The sequence below is a fragment of a genome, unplaced genomic scaffold, assembly GCF_019419815.1.
Source record: "Pyrus x bretschneideri cultivar Hongxiangsu unplaced genomic scaffold, Pyrus_bretschneideri_v1 Contig3, whole genome shotgun sequence".
Lineage (NCBI taxonomy): Eukaryota > Viridiplantae > Streptophyta > Magnoliopsida > Rosales > Rosaceae > Pyrus > Pyrus x bretschneideri.
The window spans coordinates 12,485,547-12,496,492 of NW_025999612.1; the positions used below are offsets into that span (position 1 = coordinate 12,485,547).

The following is a 10,946-nucleotide window of genomic DNA, read 5'->3' on the forward strand; positions in this document are numbered from 1 at the left end:
CAATTATGTTCGTGATATCCTAAGTTTTAATTCAAGTCATTTTGGGTCTGTTTTGGAGCATTGAAGATCTAGAAACGTGGGATTCTTTGTGGTTGGGCAAATTTCCAAAAGTTAGAATATGAATGTATTTCCTAGTTATTTTATTTTATTATGTTTCCTTATTTTTAACAGACCTTTTCTAGTAAAGATTTTTATTTTGTAGTAGTATAAATAAGGCTATTTAGCCATTACGGTTTGGGGGAACGCATCAATTTGGAGAATTTGGCTAAACTTTGACGATTTGTATTCTTCTTTCAAGGTGTTTTCTATCATTTTTATATTTTAATAAAATTCCTTTTGTTTATGGTTGTGCGTAACTAATTTCTGTTTGCTAAGACAAGGCCACGAGCCTTAGCATGAATATGTAGTCTTTATTCAATTGCTTATGATATTATGCATACATACTTTGAATTATTAATCACTGTATTTAAACTATCTCTATATCTTAATGCTTCGCCACCATTAAGATGTTTAGATAAGTAATCGGATGCAATTCAATCGGAATATCACTGAAGGATTGAGTATTGCTTCTTGCAATTGATAATTGTAATTTCACCTAAGGCGAATATCATGCTCTTAGGGGTTGCATGGTTTTTTAAAGTGTTTTCACAAAACTTAATGAGTCTTGCATGTTTACATTTTATCTGAATATCATAGACATATTGTAGGTTAAATATACATTCTTGCATGAATATCACAAGGAGAATATGCATAAGGAAAACCTAACCTTCAAAGTTGCATATATAATTCATAAGTAATTAGTAAAATTACATATGATTGTTAAGGTGACGGCGGAACCCTAGTGTTTTTATAATTTGGTTTTCAAAACTTTTTCTTTACTTTGCTAATTTCTTTAATAATTTTAATTAAATTCGTTTTTAATATTTTAGGTCATAAAATCTATCTTTTCTAAAACTTTGTTTTAAGTAGTTAATTAAGAATTAGGTTTGATACAAATTATTCATTCAATCCGTAGCCCTGTGGAGAACGATTTTGTTAGAGCTGATTATACTACAATTACCTTGTACTCTTGCAAGTATTTAAGTGTTTTTATCCCTACTTTTGCAATGGTCAAAATCCTATCATATTTTATAAAAATATATGTCAATTTTTTTATTAAATATACCAATGCTTTTACAATTAGAATACTACCTATAAAAAACACACAACGAATGCTTCTCCATACACAATCTTTACAACCAAGATGCACTTCATTTTTTTTTCAACCAAATATAATCATAATACAGGGCCCCTTTATAAAAGCCCGTTGGGCTAGTTGTCCTTCTCCACTACATTTAGGTACTCAATTAGACTTTCAGCTCTAATATCAATCGTTCACCTATCCGGTTAAAACCATCCGTCTGTCCGTCTGTTTCACACAATAATAACAACAATCAAACCTTATTTCATTCCATTAAGAAGGATCGGTTGTATGAACTATAGAACGCCATTGTACTCGTTTTGCACCAAGTCTCCTGTTAGCTTCAAGTACTCGATATCATATCTTTTCTCAAACTATCTTTCAAAATCTTTCTACGTCTTTTTCTACCCCTTTTGCCTTGGTTATCTATCTCATAGTCGCATATTCTGACTGGAACATATATAAGTCTTCGGTTCATGTGTCCATATATACTTAAAACCTTTTCCACTCCCAATCCTTAGGGCTTATTCTTTGTCTAAAAGTGCCAAATTTTTTTTTTAATTTTTTATTTCAGTTAAGAAATTGGTCTCAGATAAAACCCTACAAACTGAAATATGGGACTAATTTCTTCCCATGGTTGGGGACGCAAGGGACGACGAAGCCCTCGAACCGCTACATGAAGCTAACAGTGACAATGGTATGCTCGTCCGTCATCCAGATGGAAGTCCAGTAATTCATGGCAGTGACGATATGCACTATTTCCCTCCTCACTCGGTCAATCACTTCGAGTTCTTGGATTATCTCTGCGAGGGCGAGGGGCCATCAAATCCATTGTTGTCGACCATGTATACGATCATCAACGGTGGAACTGGCCGACAACAGCAGATTTGCCTTCCCATCGCCCTTGCAGACATAGCCCGACAAGTCGAAGTGATTGACCTAGTAAGGAGGGAAATGGAGCATGTCGTCACTGCCATGAAGCATTGGACCGTCATTTGGCTTACGAACGAGCAGTCTATCGTCATCGCCGACTTCATGAAGCAGTTTAAGGGCTTCGCCGTCCCTTGTTTTGCCGACGTAGCCATTCAAAGAGAAGAGAGAGAAAGGTTTATGGAGACGATGGCAGAAGAAGGTCTGGGGGAGGTTCAGTTCATCAATCCTGAGGATTTTCCTGGTGAAGGACCTCGCAGATCAGCACCAGCGAAAGCGGCTTAAAAGGACATCAGAATAGGATTTGGGGTAGTTAGTTAGTAAGAAAATAAGAATTGGTAGGATAATTGGGAAGACTAATTAATTTATTTGTAGGTGTTTTTTTTTTTTTTTTTTTGGGTTAATAGCTACTTTTATTAGAGCACTTCCACTGGGGGTGGGATAGGCTGGCACACAGCCAAAAAAATGGCCTGGCACCTAAAGAAGTTTCTCCAGCCCACAGGATTGCCTGGCACCTAGCCTATAAGTTGGTCTCCAGGCCAACCCAAAATTGACAGACCTTGGGACTGGCCCGTATGACACCATACTAACGTCAGGGATGGAAGGAGCCACGGAGGGAGAAGGCAAATGCCCTGAAAGTGATGGCCTGAGTTTGTCAGAAAATCTGAAACAAAATGCAGTGACATCATGTTTGCATCAACACAAAGGTTTCCAACATGATTTATATGTTAGAAACCATAAGAATAGGATTAAGAACTTAACCAGGTGAAATGCAAGAGATTTCACCGAGATTGGACCTTGAACTCGTCTGAGTTGTCCGTTTTCCTTTGTCGGAATCACATGCAGGGAATTAAGCCCTCAAATTAACCACAAAAATTGAAACACAACATGATTTAAAGCTCAAGAATACAATATAGTGATAGAAACATCACCTGGGTTAGAGATTGAGAGCTCAAGCTCTTGCCTTCAATGGTAGGACCTCGCACCATGCACCAATGCCGCATGCAAGGCCATATTGGGTTCCTTGAGCTCCAAGGATTACAAAAATAATATTTTGTGTTTGATTTGTTGAAGGTTTTGAAGAGGAAGGAGAAGGAGAGGTCACGGGAGTGAGCTGGAAAAGAGAGAGAGAGAGAGAAAGAATCAGTTGGGGATGTAGAGGGAGTGTATAAAGGGTTCTAGTGTGACTTATTTTTTTTTTTTTTTTTATATATATAATAAAATTATTATTTTTATTATTTTATAATAAAAATAATAATATTTTAATAAAATTGACTAGGCTATTTTTTGTTAGGGGTGGAGATGCATTTGGTCTATTACTGTTCATTGGGGTCTATCAATGTTCACTAAGTGGATAAATGCACTGGGTGCTGGCACATTTGTGTTAGGGGTGGAAGTGCTCTTACAAACACAAAAAACACAACCAAAGGCTTAAAGCTAACATATGGACAAGCAAAAAGTGGCCCAAGACAAACAGAGTACAAAAGGGCCAACCAACCATTGAAGCCCAAGCACACAAACAAATTTACAGACTCTAGAAACATCCACTGCATCCGCCACCTCCACATAAACCTTGATCCATCCAATTCCTTGTCCACATCCCAAGCATCGCCTCTTCAAATGCAGCATCCTACCCCGATCTGCTTCATGAGCATAGCCACAAAGAAAGGATAGCCAACAATTGATCGAAGGAAGCCAACTATTAGGATGAAGTCCGTGAAAGCCCATGAACAACAATGCTGATAAGGGTAGATAACCAGGAGAATGTGTTGGTGTTGGAAACACTCGAGTCGGTGAAAACGCCGATGCTCCACACACGATCTCCACGATATTCTTGGTTAAGAATCAGAATAATGATGAACGAAGATGAGGGATACCAACTGGGCAAGAGGGATAAAATAGATCAGAGTAAAAGGCAAGAGGAGAAAGCAGTAGAAACAAAGAGCAGAGAATTGAAATAGAGAAGGGAGGTAACAGCGACCAACCTTGACTGAGGCTAGGGTCGGCGCCACTGAGTTTTCTTAATTTTTGAAGCCTCACACAGAAGGTGAGAAAGACTTTCAATAGAAGAGAAAAACTCTCACTGGGAGAGAAAGTTTTGGTGTTCTTCCAGAATCAGAATTTTAGACTTATATTTGTAGGTAGTTAAGTAATGTGTTTGCTATGTATTGTGGTTATTTGTGTTTTGGCTTGGTTTGCCAGGATGGTAACACAATGTAATTCAGCTAATTATATTGTTTTAGGGAAAAAATTAAAATGCCCCTTCAGGCCTCAACTTATGAAAAAACACTTGGATTTGGACGCTTGACCACGTGGCCGTTAATGAGTGAGGGTTGATGGAGAGTCTTTGCGTCTTAGGTTGTTTGCCAAGTGGAACATAAGAATTTTTTCAACTTATGACATTCATTCAACCAGTCATTTTCAGTTTAGTTCTAAGGCATTTTGACATGTACAATTTACAATTTTCCTTTATATGTCAAATTTATCACACTTTTTATTTACCTTTCCATATTAAACGAACTAAATATGACTAAATTTAATGACAAGTTAACAAAATTTAATAATAACGGGTAAAGTGATACGTCTACTGTTTAAGGGATAATTAGCCACTTAGAGCATTTTCAATGGAGTTCCTAAATGAAGTCCCCACAACCGTATAGTCCCTATATATAGGGACAAATGACTTCTAATGAGTCGGAATTAAAATCCTCAAAGTATTTCAATACATAGGGACTCGCCAGATACCTCAAAAGAATTCTCAAATATGAGGACTACATATAGAAACTCAAATAGTGGACTTCATATTAATTTTGAATGAGAATAGTGCTGCTCTTTATGTTTTTTTTCCTTGTTTTTTGAACCCATCCAAGGGGGGCAACTTCTCATTTGCCTTTTTTTTTTTTTTTTTTTAATTCTTGAAAAATCAATGGTATAGATAGTTTTTTATTTTGGGTTAATATCAGTTTACTACCCTGAAGTTATTGACTTTCAACATTTGATACATCATGTTTTTTTATCCCAGAGTGGTACCTAAAGTCATACTTTTGGGACACTTTCATACCTCTGTTAAGGTTGCTGTTAAATCAACCATTAACTAGTGACGTAGCGCCCACGTGAACAATGATTGGGTGCCACATGTCAATATATGACCTACGTGGATTAAATTTTTTTAAATAAATAATAAAATAATTATTATATATAAAAAAAGGTCGCCTTCTACCTCCCCCGAAACTCCATCTATTCTCCTTCACTCCTTCTATTTTTTGCACCCACCCAACCCTCATCTTCTCTTCGATAGCCTCGTCAGCTCAAACCTTCGAGCCCCACCTTGGCAAAAGACTCTGGCTTTTCCTAATTTTTCGACCCATCTGCATCTGTACCGTCTTCTTCTCCAACACATGCCTCGCTGTTCTCGATTGGGTTCATCCTTCTGGTGAACAACGTCAGTTTTCAGGTCCACCATGAACTTGATGGCAGCCATTCCAAAGAGAACCAGTGTAAGATCCTACATTGCCTAGGAGTGAGAATCATGTAAGTCTAATATGTATATTCTCATCTCTACCAAGCACGAGGCCTTTTGGGAGCTTATTGGCTTCGGGTTCCATCGGAACTCCAAAGTTAAGCGAGTAGCGCGAGAGCAATCCCATGATGGGTGACCCATTGGGAAGTTCTTGTGTGAGTTCCCAGAAACAAAATCGTGAAGGTGTGGTTGGGGCCCAAAGTGGACAATATTGTGCTATAGTGGAGTCGAGCTTGAGATATGATGGGGGCCTAGGCGGGGATGTGACAATTTGGTATTAGAGCCAATCCCTGGCCAGAAGTGTGCCGACGAGGACGTCGGGCCCCTAAGGGGGGTGGATTGTAAGATCTCACATCGTCCAGGGGTGAGGATCCTGCAAAGCTTATATGTATATTCTCATCTCTACCTAGCATGAGACTTTTTGGGAGCTCACTGGCTTCGGGTTCCATCGAAACTCCAAAATTAAGCGAGTAGCACACGAGAGCAATCCCATAATGGGTGACCCACTGGGAAGTTCTTGTGTAAGTTCCCAGAAACAAAACTGTGAGGGCGTGGTCGGGGCCCAAAACGGACAATATCGTGCTACGATGGAGTCGAGCCCGGGATGTGGTGAAGGCTCAGGTTGGGATGTGACAACCAGCGACGGGATCTTGACTAAAGCGGAGGAGAAATAGACATTGTCATTGGTGCAGGCGGGCCACAACTTCGATCTCATCGTAGATCTGACGGCGCACGGTTAAAGATAGATGGAGAATGGTGGATTTGCAGGGCGTGGGAAGATGATTGGGTGGGTGCAGATGAGAGAATAGAGGGAGGGAAGGAGGGTCGAGGGATGGGATGAGGTAGGAGACGAAATTATTTATAATAATAATAATTTTTTTATTTTTTTAATTTTTTATTTTTTTTAATTCGCATGGATCCTATATTGACACGTGGCACCCAATCATTGTCCACGTGGGCGCCACATCACCAGTTAACGGTTGCTTTAACAACAACCTTAACGGATGTATGAAAGTGTTCCAAAATTATGACTTTAGATACCACTTTAAGATGAAAAAAATGATGTATCAAATGTTGAAAACCAATAAACTTAAGGGTAGTAAACTGATATTAACCCTTTTATTTTTATCAACGGTTACAATATTTCAATGAAATGAATAATAATTTTTAATATTTTAGTCCCTATATTTAGGGATTATACTATACGGAATTTTCATTGTAGACAAAATTCTTTAGTGACTCGAATATCCTCTAAAGCTCTTAAGTGAGTCCTTAAACGTGGTGGTGGGAGTCCTTAAGTAGAGACTAGTGGTATTCCTCTTCACTTATAAGTGCGAGGTCTTAGGTTCAACTCTCATCAAAAGCGAATTTGAACCAAATTATTGCTAACCCATTGTGAGGGTAAGCCGACCCCCTCTCCTATAGTGTATATAATATCATTTGTTAAGTCCAAGGCATTACCAAATTTTCTAAGAAGTTAGCCGAAATGATCAGTTTGCAGGTTTTATTTGCTGAAATGATCACTTCTCAACATTTCATCGATTATGTCCCATCGTTTTGTCAATATATGGTCAATATTAAATCGATAATGTTGTTAGTATTCAGCTTTTTTGTTCCTTCAACAATTGGATTTGTAAAATGAATTTCAATCAATTTCCCAACTTTTTCTTATGATGCGCTGGTTTTGTATTGTTGTGCCTTCAAAAAAAAAAAAAACAGCTTCTACTATGCTGTGAGAATAAGCTCATTTTTGTTGCTTCACGTTTTTAGCTTTTTTCACCCAAAACTGTGAAAATAAGCTGTTTTTAAGTATTTACCAAACAACTTTTTGAGCTTAGTTTTTTTATACCCACTTTTTATAAAAGCACCTTAGTACTAAACTAGTACTTAGACCGATGTTCAATCTCTATTGACCTTATTGTCTAACCCACTAAAAAAAATTTATATTTTATTTTGAAACAAGATCAACTAGATAGAAACCAGACTGTGAGGTATCTGAATGAGTATCCTCTATGGTTCCTCTTTGTGAAGATCTTGGAAATCCTCCAATCACATCCGTTCATCGTGTATCGTACGATCAATTTTCGTTAAGTATTGTTTATATTTAATTTTAAATAAAAAATTTACAATAATTTCTAATTACATGATATATGATGGACAAATATGATTGAAAGATTCTCAAAATCTGTAGAGAATTCTCGTTCACTTCCCAAGTCCAAAGACAAGCCCAAAGCCATCACCTTTCCATAACATGCCCCACCTTGTACGGAGTGTGTAGCGCCACCGTCAAAAATTACCAAATCTCAAATCCTCCGCCGCGCATGGCGGGTTCCTCCCTCATGGAAAACCTCTTCCAGCGCACGCTGGAGGACCTAATCAAAGGCCTCCGCCTCCAGCTCATCGGCGAGTCCGCCTTCCTCTCCAAAGCCCTCGACGAAATCCGCCGCGAGATCAAATCCACCGACGCCGACACTAAAGCCAACGCCCTCCACAAGCTCACCTACCTCTCCTCCCTCCACTTCTTCGACATGTCCTTCGCTGCCTTCCACGTCGTCGAGCTCCTCTCCTCCACCCGCTTTTCCCACAAGAAGATCGCCTACCACGCCGCCGCCCACTCCTTCTCCGACGACACCCCGGTCCTCGTCCTCATCACCAACCAGCTCCGCAAGGACCTCACCTCTACGAACGAGCTCGAGGTAAGCTTAGCGCTCGAATGCCTTTCTAGAATTGCTACTGTAGATCTTGCTAGGGATTTGACACCAGAGGTTTTCACCTTGCTGGGTAGCGGCAAGGTTTTCGTCCGAAAGAAAGCAACCGGCGTGCTTTTGAGGGTGTTTGATAAATACCCAGATGCTGTGAGGGTGTGTTTTAAGCGTTTGGTTGAGAATTTGGAGAGTCCTGACTCGCAGATTGTGTCTGTGGCTGTTGGGGTGTTTTGTGAGCTTGCTTTGAGAGAACCCAGGTCATATCTTCCGTTGGCGCCTGAGTTTTATAAGATCTTGGTTGATTCCAAGAACAACTGGGTTTTGATTAAGGTGTTGAAGATATTTGCAAAGTTGGCTCCTTTAGAACCCAGGTTGGCGAAGAGGGTTGTTGAGCCGGTTTGTGAACATATCAGGAGGACTGGGGCCAAATCATTGTTGTTTGAGTGTATTAGGACAGTGGTGACCGGTTTGAGTGATTATGAATCTGCAGTGAAGGTTGTCGTTGTGAAGATTCGGGAAATGCTAGTTGATGATGATCCGAATCTCAAGTATCTTGCGTTGCAGGCACTTTCGGTGGTTGCCCCAAAGCACTTGTGGGCAGTGTTGGAGAATAAGGAGGTTGTGATTAAGTCTTTGAGTGATGTGGATACGAATATCAAGCTGGAGTCTTTGCGTCTTGTTATGGCAATGCTGTCTGAGAATAATGTGGCTGAAATTTGCAGGTTGTTGGTCAATTATGCTCTTAAATCTGATCCCGAGTTTTGCAATGAGATTTTGGATTCCATTTTATCAACATGCTGCAGTAATGTGTACGAGATTATTGTTGACTTCGATTGGTATGTATCACTTCTGGGAGAAATGGCGAGGATCCCGCATTGCCAGAAGGGGGAAGAAATTGAGAAGCAGCTTATTGATATTGGTATGAGGGTCAAGGATGTTAGACCAGAGCTTGTCCGGGTCAGTCGTGATCTACTGATTGATCCTGCATTACTTGGTAATCCTTTCTTACACAGGATATTATCAGCCGCTGCTTGGTTGTCAGGGCAATATGTTGAATTCTCGATAAACCCGTTTGAGCTCATGGAGGCACTATTACAGCCTCGTACAATTCTCTTGGCACCATTTATAAGAGCGATATATGTACAGTCTGCTCTTAAAGTTTTAGTCTTTTGTTTAAATTCTTACCTTTTGCAGAGGGGTAATACTGCTTCCTCCTCAACTTTTGATGGATTGGTTTTGGAACGAGTTGACCCAGAGAGTTCTATTTTGGCATCATGTGATGCTCCTGTGCATTGCATACAGGATGAAGGATTCAACCCGAGGGTTTTAAATCAATCTTTTGAAGGTCTTTCTGTGGAATATGATGGGGAGGAAACTGCTACTCTTGGGCAGACATCTGCATCGTCTTCATTGAAGGACAGTTTCACATGTGAATCTATCATAAACCTTTTAAATCGAGTTGAACTGGCTGTGACTCCATTAATGGGAAGCTATGATGTAGAAATACTAGAGAGAGCACGGAATATACTTTGTTACATCGAGTTGATTAGGCAAGAACTGCTTGATTGTCCAGTACACAGGGAAGAAAGTTTGGAAAGTGAAGAAGCACAAGCGTCCCAAATCATCAGAGTGATGCATGATGCCTTTTCAAGTGATCTAGGTCCTGTCTCAGTGAGTGCTCAAGAAAGAGTTCCTGTACCAGATGGGTTAATGCTTGCAGAGAATCTTGAAGACTTGGAAAAAATCTTCGGTGATGTTCAACTACCTTCGTTAAGTTCATTTTCTCTTGGAAGCCCACAGTATGAGGAGAGAGCTGGTTTTTCTATTCCTATCCATGAAAGCAAAGAAGAGCCAGTGCCATCGAACGAATCCACGTCTCTGCTTGCAGAGCACCGTAAGCAGCACGGTTTATATTATCTTCCCTCTGTGAAGGAGGAAGATAATTATCCACCTGCCAATGATCCTAAATTACAGGTTGATACTAATGACGATGATGAAGATCTAGTTAAATTACTTGTTTCAAAGAAAAAGCCATGTCATGCAAAGCCTCGGCCTGTGGTGGTGAAATTAGATGGAGATCAAGCACCTATTGCAGCCAACCCTCGCCCGAAGGAAGATGTGTTGTCTGGTACTGTGCGAGACGTTCTTTCAGGTAGCGACACCAATCCCACCTCATCTCAGAGTAGAGTATCCACCAAGTCATCGAGTAAGAGAAAAGGGAAGGAGAAACTAAATGTTGATTCTGCTAAAGAAAATTTGGGTGATGTTGAAAAGCATGATCTAGGAAACCCATGTTCGAGAAATAGCAAGCACCATAGTCATAGTAAAGGGAGAAGACATGGAAGCCCGGGGAAGAAGGGAGATGAAAGAGAAGAAAATGGTCAGAAAGTGAAGCAGAAAAGTAGTCATAGACATAGTAAGCACAAAGCTCGACAACGAGCGGAAGTGCCTTTGAATGTGGTTGCACAAACACCGGTCGTTCCAGATTTTCTTTTGTAGTGTTAAAAAGGTTTGAATTTACTTTTTACTCGTCATTTTCACAAAGCTTGACCTTGTATACTGTTGAGGTTGATCCTGCTGTAGATTTATAACACTTTCGGCTTTTCTGGTC

At 39.9% G+C, this 10,946-nt stretch overlaps 1 protein-coding gene across 1 annotated transcript; it reads left to right on the forward strand.

Moving 5' to 3' along the window:
* Positions 1-7,807: 7,807 nt before the first annotated feature.
* Positions 7,808-10,946, forward strand: LOC103938994 (AP-3 complex subunit delta-like). The gene has a single exon (XM_009349049.3). The coding sequence runs from the start codon at positions 7,952-7,954 to the stop codon at positions 10,832-10,834; it is 2,883 nt and encodes a 960-aa protein (XP_009347324.1). The 5' UTR covers positions 7,808-7,951; the 3' UTR covers positions 10,835-10,946.

Coding starts and splice junctions, on each gene's coding strand:
- LOC103938994 (XM_009349049.3), top strand. CDS start 7,952: ATGGCGGGTTCCTCCCTCATGGAAAACCTCTTCCAGCGCACGCTGGAG.